At 41.9% G+C, this 15,072-nt stretch overlaps 1 protein-coding gene across 1 annotated transcript in view; it reads right to left on the bottom strand.

Moving 5' to 3' along the window:
- Positions 1 to 555: 555 nt before the first annotated feature.
- Positions 556 to 15,072, bottom strand: part of ahr2 (aryl hydrocarbon receptor 2) — a 62,648-nt gene continuing 48,131 nt past the window's right edge. The window contains exons 3-11 of the mRNA XM_074627562.1: positions 11,158 to 11,345; positions 10,987 to 11,076; positions 9,034 to 9,160; positions 8,522 to 8,661; positions 8,175 to 8,377; positions 7,718 to 7,827; positions 7,157 to 7,298; positions 5,290 to 7,069; positions 556 to 4,891 (exon numbers count right to left, since the gene is read on the bottom strand). Coding sequence (XP_074483663.1) covers positions 4,805 to 4,891; positions 5,290 to 7,069; positions 7,157 to 7,298; positions 7,718 to 7,827; positions 8,175 to 8,377; positions 8,522 to 8,661; positions 9,034 to 9,160; positions 10,987 to 11,076; positions 11,158 to 11,345 — 2,867 coding nt within the window. The 3' untranslated portion in view covers positions 556 to 4,804. The remainder of the gene's footprint in view (positions 4,892 to 5,289; positions 7,070 to 7,156; positions 7,299 to 7,717; positions 7,828 to 8,174; positions 8,378 to 8,521; positions 8,662 to 9,033; positions 9,161 to 10,986; positions 11,077 to 11,157; positions 11,346 to 15,072) is intronic.

Genomic DNA, 15,072 nt, shown 5'->3' with positions numbered 1-15,072 from the left:
CAGCGCGTCAAAGTAAGACAATATAAGACCCCAATATAAGATCCCTTCTGATCCCAGTTTGGTCCTGCCATAAAAACCATTATAGGCTGAACTGGGAGCAGATTGTCAAACAGGGACATGTAGACTTACACTACCATCTAGTGGACAATGGAGACCATCACATTGATCAAAACTACAAAAATAATGTGGAATAAATAAAAAAAGATGCATCAAAAATTCAAATCCATTTGAATGGTTTATAAAATGAAGTTCCATGTCAATTGTCCTTATATTATCCCCAATATTTAAATGAGATGTTTTTAGTTTTGGACTCAAATAGACCCTAGAAAGGATTTAAAACAAAAACAGATGCATGATTTTCTCTTTATCTCCAATTAGAGTCGAGCTTACCAATTTGTTTTACCTCAATTTTTTCATTAAACTCTCATTTAGAGAGTAATATAAAATACCCACTAACTTTTCTCTTCTCACCATATCATTTCCTGTAATTCTTTCACGTTTCCAGCATTCTTTAGTTAAAATATTACAATAAAACACATTTATTCAGAGCCCAGAGGACATGTATGTGTGATCAGATCACCTTTAATATGGTGAGCATGAAAAGATTTACTCAAACACTCAATACACTGGTAGAGGCAAGATATTTAAGGCAAATCCACAAGATATAATATGTTGAAAAGTTACAAAAAGAAGATCATAACAAGAGGTTAACATATGAATATGCTGTGCAGAGAATGTACATGATGAAGGCGTGAGTCAGGTTAAGGCAATACGACATTAAAATACACAATATAGGACAATACGTATTTGAAAAAAAAAGACAAATATATATATTTATATACAGGTACACAAAGATACTGCAATGTGGAGCCTTGGCCTCCTGGGGGTTTAAAGTATAATAAGTACAAAGGCGTTTTTATTTCATCTAGAAGCAAGCAACAAGATATATTTGATATTTCTATATGAATACTTGGTGATTGAATTGAAAGCACTCAGGATTTTAAAGAGGTCACGCACCTCTGGAACAAGCGCTTCATTTTGTACTGAGTCTTATGAATAATTCAGCCGGTTGAATAGCATCCATCTGTGATGACTTTTGGTTTCGTTTTGGTGAATCTGCTGTCGAGACGCACGCAGTGATTCTGTTTTAGCACCTGAAAGCACCGCCGAGTGCTCCAACGTGTCTCAAAAACATCAACTGGGATCAACATGGGGAGAAATCTGTGGGTCTTTGTTACAATGCACTGTTTTGTTTTGCTCCGGCTCAATTTACACAGACCTCTAATATGCAAAGATCCAGACTGAAGCGCTTCATTCTTATCTTTAAAAACTAAATTCATGTAGATTTAATCACAGTAATATAGAACATTTGGTGAATAAACTGCAAGCTTGTAAAGGGAAACATCATTTTACATCTACTTCTGTGTAGATGTACCATTTTCTCTCATTGCTTCTTATATAATCTGAGAAAAATGACTTCACTTTGATGAGAATCTGTTTGACGGCGTTAATACGACTAAATTATCTTCATGATTAAATCTGAGATACGGTAGATGTTTTTATGATGCACGCTTGATGACATCTGGAGCCTAAAATTAAGAGTTTTGCACATTATGTTATGAAAATTGAGTCAAAGCAATCACAACAAACTGTAACTCAACCTGCATCCTTTCCTACTACATTACCCAGAATGCCTTTCAGCAACTATACTATGTGTCACTTCCTGTTTTTGTAACCAGTACTAAAACAGAGTACTAGGATGATCATTGTGTAGTACAACGTGAAGTACTGTAGTACGGATTTGAGACTTGTAACTAGTGTTCATGTCAAGTCATAATTAAGATTTGTCTCACTAATACAGAATTCATAGACTATATAGATAATATATAATCCAGTGAAAACCAAATTTAATTTTAAAAAGCTGCAGTTCTGTGATTTATTTTTTCCATTAATTGATTAATAATTGTCTATAAAATGTCAAGAAATAGTGAAAACATGCCGGTTGCAACTAGAGATCATTTCTTTTATTATAATCCATATCCATATTTGTTTTCCTTTTGATGCATTATTTAGAAGCTGTCAGAAGAATCAATGTATCCCAGTTTTAAGTGTGACTTCGGCGTGTTGGCGTGAACGCTGCTTACATGAACGCAGCATATTTCTCAATTTTTCAATATCAAACATTTTTCACATTCAGTGAAAGCTCAACTACAATCACTCTGGTCTGTTGTCTGTGCAGGAATCCTGAAAGCATCCACAGACAGCCGATGTGTCTTTTCCCTTTGGTATCCTGGAGAATAAAGCATCACAGACGGCTTCACTGACTCTCTTTTGGTATTTAACTCACTGCTTTTGTACTTTTGTAGATTTCATGGCTCAGTACTGGATGAAGCACTTTGAGGCTTCCTCGTGCTGTTTCTTTTCAATCGAAGTGCTGAATTGTGTTGTTTTTAAAAAAATAAACAGACAATCAAAAAGAGGTCAATTAAAAGGCACTTGTGAAGTGTTCATTTTTTCCATTTCTTTTCCTCATTTATAATATACAATAGCTGCCTTTAACCGTTTTACTTCTGTGTTTTCGCTGCCCGGGAGATCGTCGATACTCCCGGTCCGAGCAAGAACGTCGATAAATTAACCACAAAGACAGAAAGAGGAAAGAGGAAGAGGACGGAGGACAGTAGAGACTGATTAACATCCTGGTCTTTAGGTTCAGGTTCAGGTTCAGGTTCAGGTCTAAAAAGACAATCTTAAGGCAGTGAGTGAGTCTGCTTCGCTTCGACTCTCAGTCGGAGCCTATTATAAAAAAAAAAAGCTATTTAATTTATATTCAAATAATACATTATAATGAGTTTATGATCCAATATCTATAAAATGCAGAGAACTAACACCATCTTCAGTTTGTTAAGGCATCTCTTGTTGTAGTAATAAAGCTTCTCTTCTTTACTCTGCTTTGGCAAACAAAGAAATCTCACAAATGGTCTCTGTGACTTTAAGGCAAGGGCGAGTTTGGTTTGTATCAAATATCAAATTTCCACTACACCTTTTTTTTTTGTTGCATATATTCCCGGTGGAAATGTTTTAAAATGTCAACAGTTGTGTCAGTTTAAGGCACCGTCTGTATTTTCTCTTTCTCCCTACAACAGGAAAACAACAACACAGGAATATTAGAGTTCAGAAGAAGTGGCTCAGCGATAAAAGCTTTGACTGAATGCTTTTCAAATACATAAAAGAGGCACTAACAAGCAGCTGCTTTCACTGACTCATCTCTGTTGGGAGGATGATGATGTGCGTTTTCTTTTTAATACCCTGTCTGCAAAGCAAGTCTCCCTCACCGGGACAGCAAAGAGTTGAAATGAACGTGATCAAGACGCGTTTTCAAAAGGACAAAAACAGCAACAACAACAAAAAGTAGATATATTTCATCCTTCTGAGCGCTCAAAGTAGAAAAGAGATTTTTGTTTGTGCGTCAGAGACGGCAGAGGATTATTTATCTTTCATTCAGGTCTCAGCCGCTGTGTGGGAGACGGGAGGAGGTCCACCGAACCACCCACGTAGTCCTCGTCCTTCAAGTCCTTTCTCTGGTTTCTAACACTAAAGGAGGTCAAATATTTCTCTTTATAAGCACCGAGAAATCTGTCCAGGAGATTAAATGATGCATTTCTTCTGATAACAATGACAGCACAGATGGAGTTTGGTGGTTTAAAACGATGAGCTCGGCTGCTTTAACTACTCCACAGCACGCTCACATCCACTCGGTACGTTATTGTTAGTTCTTCACCGTCCTCCAGGCTCATCAAATCAAACATGCTGTTCATGTTTTCAGACTGAATAATGTCCACATTCACACAGACGATTGCCCTCTGCCAACGATCCAAACAAACGGTTGGTTGCAGTGGGTGTTTTCTGCTCTCTGGCCCTGTGCACATCTGGAAGTAACACACACGTCCTCAGTGATCCCATCACAAGTGGACAGCTCTAAGTACAGGTGTGAAATCTACAGACTATCAGACTAGGAACAGGAAGTGCATTATTATCATACTGTTAAAACAATCTGCGTTAACTCTATCAGCCCTAATTTAGATGTTAATAAAATGTACCTGACATTGCTACAGACATCCCTGTAATGCTACGTCACACCGTCTGCTGGATTAGCCGTGTGTTTACTACGTGTTTATTTGCCTGTAGAGTGGGGAAGTGAGATCTGATCACAAGTGGTCGTTGGAGACGAGATGCATGTTAATGCCAGGTGTGAGCAGGGCCTCTGACCACAGGGGGGCAGTAAGGAGCCCACTGCAATGAGCAGAAGAAGACAGGGTTTTACAAGAGAAAAGGCGTCAGGGACGAGGACTCAGGAGTTGATCTTGTTCACTATCCCGCCTCCGATACATACACAGCAGCTGACGATGAGCGACGATGACTTTCATCCATCATTCTCGTGTTCAAATTCCTCCAACTTGATCCTGATTTTGCACAGAACAAATCAGTGATTCAGGTCATCCTTGTTTTGGTATAATCCAACCAGCTCCAAAGAGGGAATTCCTTCTGTCTTCTTTGACAAAGACAGATTTTCTTTTTTTCTTCAGCCATCCTGAACCAAACACTTTCATCACGGTTTCCTAAAAAGAAGAAGAAAGAGGAAGGAGAGGCGTCCTGTTGTGTCTCCTCGTCCTTCTCAGGCACATTTCTGTTCTTCAGTCTGATCCACTTTCATGTTTAGAGACAGGAGTTTTTTTGCTTCGTTTAAAACTGCCGTTTCAGTCCGAGTTGGGATCCTCTGCCGTCCACAAGTCACAGCGGCTGATTCCTATTTGTTCTCTGAGTAGTATGCGTTCCCGTTGGGCAGCGAGGAGAAGGGGAAACCTCCGTTCCCCACGACTGGACGGCTGTTGATCTGTGAAATGACAAAAGACGTACGTAGAATAACAAATACCAGAGAGTCATTTAAAGTCTCCAATCAACTGGAATTTGAGTGGAAACTCAAGAGAATATGTGAAAGAAATGCTGACCAGTAGATAATGTGTGAGGAAAATCTCAAGTACTGTACTTTAGTACAATTTTGAGGTACTTTCTACTTCTACTCCACCACTTTTTGGAGGCAAATATTGTACTTTATACTGCACTAAATTCATTTTGACAGCTTTAGTTACATTGCAGATTCAGATAATTAAAACAATAAATGTTGATGTATTAATATGCATTAAACTACCCAGCAGTATACTAAGTCATTGTATTCTGAAGTGGTCCTTTAAGTTAAAACTTGTAGAAATAGGAATGCAGAGTCCGGCTTACCTGTGTCTGCTCACTGAAGTTTAGGTACGGCTGTTGTTGCATCAGCAGGCCGTCCGGGTCGAGACCAGCCGTCATTTGGCAGGACAGCGCCGCCTCATCAGGATTCGGGATCGCCGTCATCCCCGGCACGGAGCCGCCTCCGGGGAGACCCTGATAGAAGCAGGAGGGCTTGGAGGGAATCTGGCTGCTGGCGGGGTTCAGTCTCTGGCAGGAGGGCACCTGACTGAGGTGCACCCCGTTTACAGGCACAGAGGTGGGGGCATTTCTGTACATACAGCTGCTAGAAGGTGCAAGAGGTGGCGGCTCCATGACCTGCTGAACAGGAAACGGTACGTTTGAAGTCTCTGGAGTCCTGAACATCGGCCTGCCGTTGACAGCGTTCTGGGCCGCGACGACATCGGGAAGAGGATTCCTCTGATATCCTGGCATTTGGTTGAGGCAGGCGCCCATTTGTTGGTGTCCACTTGAGATGAGCTGCTGCTCCGGCGGCCAAGGCTGTCTCTGATTGTCATTGTTCTGTGTATTAAGTGCAAAGTGTCCCTGTAAGCAGCTCGACGAGGAAGGATCTGCAGTAAAACCGGGTTGGTTTGAAATATTCTGGGTGTACGTTTCTACAAAGTTGTTGGCTTGGTTTGAGTTGGGGACGGAGGCGTTCCACTGGTTTCCCTGAAAGTTGAACACAGGAGTTAACTGTCTTTTTGCGCTTTGGTCCTGGAGGCCGATTGGTAGGCTGGGCGTCCTCATCTGAAGGTGGTTCTGCATTGGTTGAGCCATTTGGTTGGGGTGAATCTGATTGGTTGAAGTTTGCCTGAGCGAGAATGCTCCGCGGTTGTTGTCCTTGGCAGCGACCTGCAAGGATCTCAGTTGGTTCTGCGTCTGAGCCGCCATGGGGGGGTTGAAGGTAACCGGAGCACCAGTGTTGCCTGTGGTTCCCAGTTGAAGACCAACAGAAGCGGGAAGCGTTTGCAGTGAGGCGATCTGCTGAAGGGTTGGACCGGAACTCAACTGAGGAAGATCCATGTGGGTCAGCTTCATGATCCCCAGGCCTGGAGTCGGCTGTCCGGTTAACATCTGCCCGCCGTTTGGTATCAGCTGGTTTTGGGGCTCCAGAGGCCAGCCGAAGTTCTGCTCCCCAACCCGGTCAGGAATCTGGTTCGGGAGGTCCAAAGTGGAAAGGCAGACTGGTATGTCATCCAGCTGATCTGGCAGCTTGAGGCCGCCCTCCAACTGGAGCTGCTCCTCTACGTACGACAGGATGTCGTTGCTGAGGATGTCGTCCAGGTCTTCGTTCATCTCGCAGCTGTTGTTAGTCATCTTCAGCAGGGTGCTCTCCCAGCTCTTGAGCTCTTCAGGCCCCACATGCAGGGTGTCGCCGAGGTCGCTCTCCCCGAGGATCTGCTGCAGGGTCTCCATCATGTCCTGAACTGTGGCCTCGGACTTCACCAGGCTCCCCACAACAGGTTTGGGTGTGGTGAGCTCCCAGATATCTCCAGGAATGTTGACTGTAGGGTGGGTGTCCTTGAAGGCGGCATCGTTGAGAGAGCTGAGGGAGTTGGTGTTGTTGTGTTCACAGTAGATAGACTGGTCCTGACTCAGCATGCAGCCCAGCATGCTTTCGCGAGGGACGGTGTACTCGTCTATCTTCCTCTGGTCGGGGGCGGAGCATGGGTCGAGGACTTCGACGGTTGGAGTGACATCATAAAGCAACGCCTCCCCAGTGGCAAAGTTGAACGGCAACTGCAGCCGACGGAGGCGTAGCTGCTCTTCCCCTTCGTTATTTCTGTAGCAAACAAAAACAAGACTGGGTTTGCTGCTCCGACTAAACCATTACAAAGAAACACTCCCAGCTCTTTGGCTGTGAACTTACGTCAAAGCTCTCTGCCGGGCCACGATGAAGTCCGGTTTCCCTGTTTTAAACACCAGCCTGGCGTTGGCCTGGACCCAGACCCACATCCCAGTTTTGGCCAGAAGCCTGAAGACGGTGAAGCCGCTTTCTCCGGTTTTCATCACTGGATACGACACAGAAAAGACCGGACATCCATCAATATATCCATTCATACATCAACCTATAATAGACCTGCTCACATGTCTGTATCACTTTCAGCCTGACACAAGTCTCAACAAAATATCAGATTAACGTAAAGTAAAACATTCCTTTTTCTCTCTCTAAGGACACTGTAATAAATGTGTTATCTCAATCTGTGCACAAATACAACAGTGAAAGAGACCATTTTAAGTTGTTGAAATAAAAACTAATTCTCCCCTCGCAGTGCCACGAGGACTAAATCAACCTCTCCTTTAGCCCAAAAATAACATCCTCTAATCGCTCATTTCAACCCCAAATGTCAACATTTTAATCTGAAAAAGAAAAGCACAAATTTACACATTTGAGAAGCTGTAATGAGCGAATATTTGGGCGGTGACTTACTTCTTATGTGGTTGTCGGCGCAGTACATCATGTCTGCAGCGTGGATGAAGTTGTAGCCTGAACCTTTCATACAGAGCTCCACTTCATTGTAACCCAGAACCACCTTCCCTCTGTAGAGGAGAGATAAAGACACTTTCAATGTTTGAATTAAAGGTCAAAGGTCACTCTTGTAGCCTGTTTTTGTATGTTGGTCGTCTGACTACCTGATTAAATGAATCTTAATACATACATTCTTAGTGTTTTTATGGTTCTCTTGCTTTAGAGAAGCAGACAATTACAGAAATAAATCTGTTTTGTTTGCATTATAATCCTTAAGTGTTTTCTGTTTGTCAGAACATAGTATTAATATGGAACCAGCTTGTATAAACTTTGTACTCAATATAAAAGATAAGAAACCATCTCAATCTGTTAATGAGTTATTGTGATCTTAATAAACAACCCGTGTGTGAGCGTCTACCTGGTGTCGATGCCCATGGGAGTGAAGTCCAGCTTGTGTTTGGTCTGGAAGATGAGCGTCTTGGTGCGGATCTCCAGGATGGACGGCGGCTGCATCTGCGTGGCGATGCAGAACAGAGCGAGCTGCGGGGGAACCAGCGCCCCGTCCTCCGACAACCGGTTCTGACCGTGGAGGAACTTCAGGCGGCCGCGGAAGTTCAGGGCCTGGAGACAAACACGCAATCATCTCTGACCTCAAGTTTCAAACATCTGGTTCAGCAGGATCAGTGTCATTTTAAAAAGCGTATTTATTATTGAGTGTGATTCATCTTTTAAAACACAGACAATCTTCGCTGGCGTGTATTTTACCAGGAAGCCGGAGGAGTTGTCGAGCAGGCAGCGGAAGCGGCAGCAGAAGTTTCTCTCCAGGAAGGAGGAGTTCTCTGGAGGGATGGCCTGCGGGTCGTAGGTCATCACGTTGCTGCTGACCTCCGCCGAGCTCTGCTCACCTGCAGCAGAGACGAAACATTGACCATCTAGTTCCATCTAATGTTGATAATCAGTGCTGTGATCATCAGATTAGATGCTCAGCTAACAAGTTTCATTTATATTTAAAAATATATTCTCAAAATATTACTGAAGCAAGCAACAAGAAAATATGGTAATATGGTAGAATAAGGACAAATAAAATAAATAAAGACAAAAATAAATGCAGGAACTGTATGTATAATGGACAGACTGGATATTTCCTATTGGGAACTATAAGAAACCCCTTGATTATTTGATTTATTATATTGCTCCTCTTTGCCTTTTCTGTTTACGGTGTTGCTCAGGTGTAACACACATTCAGATATTGTAGTGTACATAATGAGCAGACGTACTGGGACTCGCTGCGGTGCCGTCTTGCTGGTTGGTATTCGGGTTGAGAGCGAAGTGAAGCTGCCGTCTGAAAATAGCTCGGTCGTCTGTGTGGATCAACTCAAACACGCTCTGATGGACGATATCCGACTGAAAAGAGAGAAATAAATCAACATTTCTTTGTTGTATGAATTCAAATAGCAATTTACTGCAATCCAGCATTATCATTAGTGTTCTTAACTGTAAAAAGTGCTGCGTATACATTTCCAAACAACTTCTCTCACGATCAAATGTTCAGACCTTCTTTGTCTACAACAACATTCATAAAACATTGACTATGTAGTACTGAAAAAATCTGAATAAATACTAATTCAATAATAGCTTTTTTTCTGGCTTTTGAGGCTAAGTTAACAAACAAACTTCATGTTTTGTTCTGCTTCAGAATATACTTTATGGAGACATTTAAAGGAACATTAACTCTCTTAGTGAATTGACCGACCTCAGTGGCCAGAGGAAGAACACCGGCTCTCAACTGTGACATGAAGGATTTAATCAAATAAATAAAGAATAAAATAGAATAACATCAGCAGCAGTAGTAGAAGTACAAGCATTAGGCACTATTTCTGTTTCTGTAGTGGTTAAAAAAAAACTCTAGTGCTCACAAATCCTGACTTCAGGGTGTCTTTGAACTCAACAAAGCCTGCTGAGCAGTTTGAAGCCATTTTTCAGCAGCGCTGACAAAGGAGGGTTTTGTTTGAGTAAGAGAAAGAAAGCCGAGAGGTGTGGTTCGCTCAGCACCTCGCTCCTTTAGCACAACGGCGTCTCTGTGTTTCCAGCCTTATGTCGGTCGGTGGCATTCATCCACTCCGCTCAGAGTGTCAGGGCCCACAGCGTTCTTCACACCGTGTGTGTGTTAACACTTGCATCATCGCTCTTGAACGCAGTTGGCCAGAACAAACACTAGAAGAGCTGCAGCTCGCCAACAAAACGTCTTCCTCTGGATCTATTATCCAATACTTGTTATCATCTTACTCTCATGCACACACAACCAACAACACACTATGTGAAAGGAGGTCTAGTACTAGTAATACTACTATTACTACTGCTACTACTGCTGGATGTTACAAACCTAAATCCTACCAGTACTACTACTGCTACTATGTACTTATTAAGATATATAAGATGTCACATGTCTGCTCTTCAATGTGCAAAGCTGCTCTACAAATAAGGTTTATCATGGTAATAAATAGTCAGATTGTGTCGTAGAAAAGCTGTGGTGTGTAAATGTGTGTATATACAGTAAGTGTGTGTGTGTGTGTGCGTGTGTGTGTATATGTGTGTGTTGTTGTTGTGCACTCTCCCCAGGCAACATTTTCTTTTTTTTATCCCAGACTGCAGACATCTTTAACCCGGTTCAAACGGACGTGTTTACAAGTCAAGAGTTCACAGCAGTTCAGTTCAGTTCAGTGCACGCACGCACGCACGCACGCACGCACGCACGCACGCACGCACGCACGCACGCACGCACACTAAACACACACACGCACGCCACACACACACACACACACACACACACACACAATTAAATAGAGTTTTTTCTCCCTGATAAATATCATAATTTCTTCACAAGAATCAATAAAGCTCAACATCTTGCAGCATGCAATGAAAACTGACGGTAGTATATGTGAGCATATTGATTAAGAATTGATGGGAATAAAGTGCCTGAGGAGCTCAGACTGACTATTATCTTTTAGATTTGAATACCTGAGATCTCATTTTTATGCACTGTATGTCTCAGATCGTTACATTAAGACTGTTCAAAGATACATTTTGGACTTTTGACATTTTATTTTGTTTATTTTGACCCTTTCTTTGGCGTAAAGCATTTTCTAACGTTGGTTCTGAGGAAGACAATGTAAGTGACCTTCAGTATTATTCTACTATTATTGATTATCAGCTCATGCATCATGTTTTACCTGGTGGAAGCCAAGGAAGTCCGTGATGGAGGGGGATGTGTAGAAGACGTAGCCTTCAGCCGTCACCACCAGCACAAAGCCGTTCAGCGCCTGGAGACCAAAATAAATAAAAGGTTATTCCTGTTGCTTTTAGTCTAAAACACTAAACAATGAACATCTCTGAAGTGTTACCTGAAGCAGCAGGTCTCCTTCAGTGAAGCTGACTCCGTCGATGGAGGTCACCGGGGTGGCGGAGGCCACGGAGGACGAGGAGGCGGAGGTCGTAGAGGACGGCGTCAGTGCGTTCTGGACGTTTCCTCCGAACATGAGGCTCCGCTCGCTGGTCCAGCTGGAGCCGTTGTGGCCTTTCTTCATGCTGGCTGGAGGTGAAGAAGATTACAAATAAATGTCAGTTTTTTTATACACAGAAGAAGAAATAAAGTAAGAGGACTTCATGTATATTTCAAGTGTGAGAAGAAACAAATTAGCTGCATGTTGGACTAAAATTAGGAATCCCATTGTTTATTTAAACTGATATTTATGTGATTTGTTATTGTTCATTTCATTTCACCTTTTTGAACTCACACATTTCTGAGAAAAACACAGAAGAAGAAACCCCACACAGGAAGTGAAAGTGAACTTTGACTTTGCTCCACTCAGTGTACAAATGTCTGATTGTGTTTACAAAACACTTTCTCAATAAAAAAGATTTGGTGAAATGAGAAGAGAAAGAGGAACATCTCTGTCTCTTTCTATCAGGGTGGAGCTGCCTGATGTTTCCTGTCGTCTTACAACACTGTCACTCAACTCTTCCTCCTCTTCCTCTTCCTCTTCTGGCACTTATCAAGCAGTTCTTATCAGCAGCAGAAAAACAAGAGGAAAATAACCTTAAATATCCTCTCGGAGAGGAAGCAGGTGGAGGAAACTAGTAAAGAAATGATGATGGATGGAGTGATGGAGGAGGGACAGAAGGACACAGTCCAGTTTGATTTATGGAGCCTAATTATTGGCACAAAAGTGATCAATATATATGCGTTTTATAAAAATAATTGCAGTTCTAGCTTGTCAAATGTGAATTAGTCTAATGTGATTGTCTGAAGACGTCACAATGAGCTCTTAAAGACTCAAAATGAACGGATTCATCCGCAGAATAATCACTATATTAGTTGCAGGCCTCCACGCTATGCAGACTGCTAGTACTGGCACAGATTTTGTACCAATTCAGGCACTGGGTTTGAATTTCAGTGCCTTCAAACACACACACACACACACACACTCACACTCACACATACACACACACACACACACACACACACACACACACACACACACACACACACACACACACACACAGACAGAGTGCATGGAGGCTGGTTCAGCCCTGTCCTTGTTAAAAAACTCCAGGCCAAACGAGGATAACAGGCAGAGCCACAAAATTACCCATTGGCCTCTGCGTTTTCCCCAGCGCACCGAACACAGCGGGGAGGCGGACTGTTTGGAAGACGAGGATCATGTGAAGTGGTTGACAACGTCCTCAAGACGCCGACGGGAGGACTCGATCGATCCAGATAGAGCTGGTTTTGTAATAGCTCTTGTGTATGCAGGACGAGTTTAATGGAAACATGCAGCGTCTTCTCCAACAAAAGCATCATAAAAACTCTGGATAATAACCCTCTGATTATAAGTTAGAACTCCACGATTAAAGTTATACGGAGCATTTTTAGAAATGTTCCTGTTTCTTACAGTGATTACATGTGACAAGCTCACGTTTTGCTCAAAAATAGGATCTGAAATGACAATGTGTGCTTTAGGGTTTAATACCTCGATATTTTAACTTTAAATGGAGTTGAAGTGAGGTTTGTTTCATAAAATGGATTTAACCCTCTGGAGTCTGTCTGTTCATTAATACACTGGGCATGTTTTATTTATAGTAACATGACTTTGACATGTCGTGATTTATATATCATGCAGGGAAAGCTGTGTCTGTAGATGTCTTATTTCTTACATATTGTCTCTGTATATAAATAATGAAAGAATATTTTCTATAATAATATTTTGAGTGGTCATCAGTAAATCTTTATAGATTCCTTTAACTTCTGGTTGGTCCAACGGTTAATGCCATCAAAAGACTTTGTACATTAGACCCGGACAAGCCAAAGGAAAGAGTTCAGTTTGGTTAGAGCCATAAAAGAGTCTGATAATTTAAGATTTGCCATAACAGCCTGGTACAGAGACAAGAAGATGCCAGCGGACAACCAAACCAGATGGGTTGGTTAAACACACTAAAGCACAAAGAAAGGGAAATGTCCCAGTGTCTCATTAAGAGTGAGGAAGACCAGGTGGCATTACATTTCAGAAGCTCATATCAAAGACGACATTCTCGAGCTGTGGCAGGAAATTCAAATAGTGTGGGTGTTTAACCAACATTAGCAACCAAACTATCTGGTACCAAAACAGAAACACACCACGAGTCGCTGGTTTGATCCAGAGCCGTAAAAGTATGAATTAGGGAACATTTGTGTTGTAGAACAGCTGCTGCAAATAGAGAAGATTAGATAGAGACTAGTACGGACCAAGAAAGATTTTGTTTGGTCGGAGCCATAAATCTGCTTCTTAAAAAGAAAAAAAGCTACAAAATGCGCCAAGTTTTTCTTTTGAGATGCCCTCTCGTGCTGATTTACACCACCGCCTGTTTTATTTAGTTAAGATTAATGGAGCTGCCGACCACTTGCATTCCCAGAGCACACATTTGAACTTGCTTCACACATATTGGAGGTTTGGCCACCCTGCAAACTCAGGCTCAAAATATGATATTGTTGATGCAATACCAGGAAGCACATGAACATAGAGGGGAATGAAAAAGACACATCATATATGCACAAAGTAAAGATTAAATATATTTGTTGTCTACTCACTCTTTGTCTTTTTTATCTATAGATCTGTATTTATACAGGATTATACAACAGAAAAACAAGACAAAGGAAGACACAGTGTTGCTCTTCTCTCATTTAAAGCTCATTGAGACTTCTGAAGAATTAAAGTCATGTGGAAACTTTCAAGCTGATGCATAAAAAAGGTGCAAAAGGCTTAAAAGAATGTGTCTGTGAAGAACAAGTGGTCGACGTTACCTGCTCTCATACTGAAACTTTGGTAATTTCCCATCATGTGTTGTGAAATGTGTCAACATTTCAAACAGCTTCATGTTAAAACAGACTTCATTTTTAATCCCATGATCCTTTGCTCTCTCTCTCTCTCTCTCTCTGCTTCTCCTCTCGGGGAGTTTTTCTCCCTTGTGCCATGCCAAATGTTTTACTGCTACCACAGCATGCTCTGCACGCCGTTTAACGTGATTTATGGCGAAACACAACAGCGCCAACTGAATTCATGCACTCACACATTTCCTGAATTTAAATAGTGAATCTTCTTTTTGTGCTGCAGGCCTTCAGCCGTGATTCAGCCTGAGTAGATATGGAAGAGCACTTCTTTTTTAGTGTTTATTTACCCAGGAAAGATTAGCTGAGCACATGCACTCTTTTCCCAGAAACACGCTGCTTCACATCACCAGCATTATGAAGAGGAGCTGCCAGTACAACCACAGACATTTAGCATTGCTCAAAGGTAACTGTGAAGCAGTTCTCTGGCAAGGTGATGATTTCACTTCCCAAGATTGTCTAACGCAGGCGTCGGCAGCCTAAAAAGGTGTGATTATATTTGTTAGCAACATCAGATATTCTTTTTGAATGTCCTCTGACTACGGAGTGTTGCATTATGGGTCGTATGTTACCCTAAATGTTAATAGACTAGCGTTTATAGTGTGTATTTCAGAGTTAGTCAGCACTAAAAGTGTTTCTGAAGGCTTGTGTTTTGCTGCCACCAAGGAAATAAATACCAAACTGTCTCCAGATATCTTTAAACAAATGTGGGATTTAAGTTCTGCTTTAATTTATTTAATGTTCTTACAAGAGAGAAAAGGCTTCAAGGATGAGATAGAAGTATCTCAAGGAAACTTTCCCAAACAGCACTAATGCTTAAGTGTGTTGAATCTTCAAACAGCTGGTCGAGTCAGATATATAATTCCTTTACCAAAAATCCAGCAGGGAATTTCAC

Source organism: Sebastes fasciatus, chromosome 24 (assembly GCF_043250625.1).
Source record: "Sebastes fasciatus isolate fSebFas1 chromosome 24, fSebFas1.pri, whole genome shotgun sequence".
In the NCBI taxonomy this organism is placed as follows: domain Eukaryota; kingdom Metazoa; phylum Chordata; class Actinopteri; order Perciformes; family Sebastidae; genus Sebastes; species Sebastes fasciatus.
The sequence above is the reverse complement of the archived record's forward strand: the minus strand, read 5'-3'. Positions and strand labels throughout refer to the sequence as shown.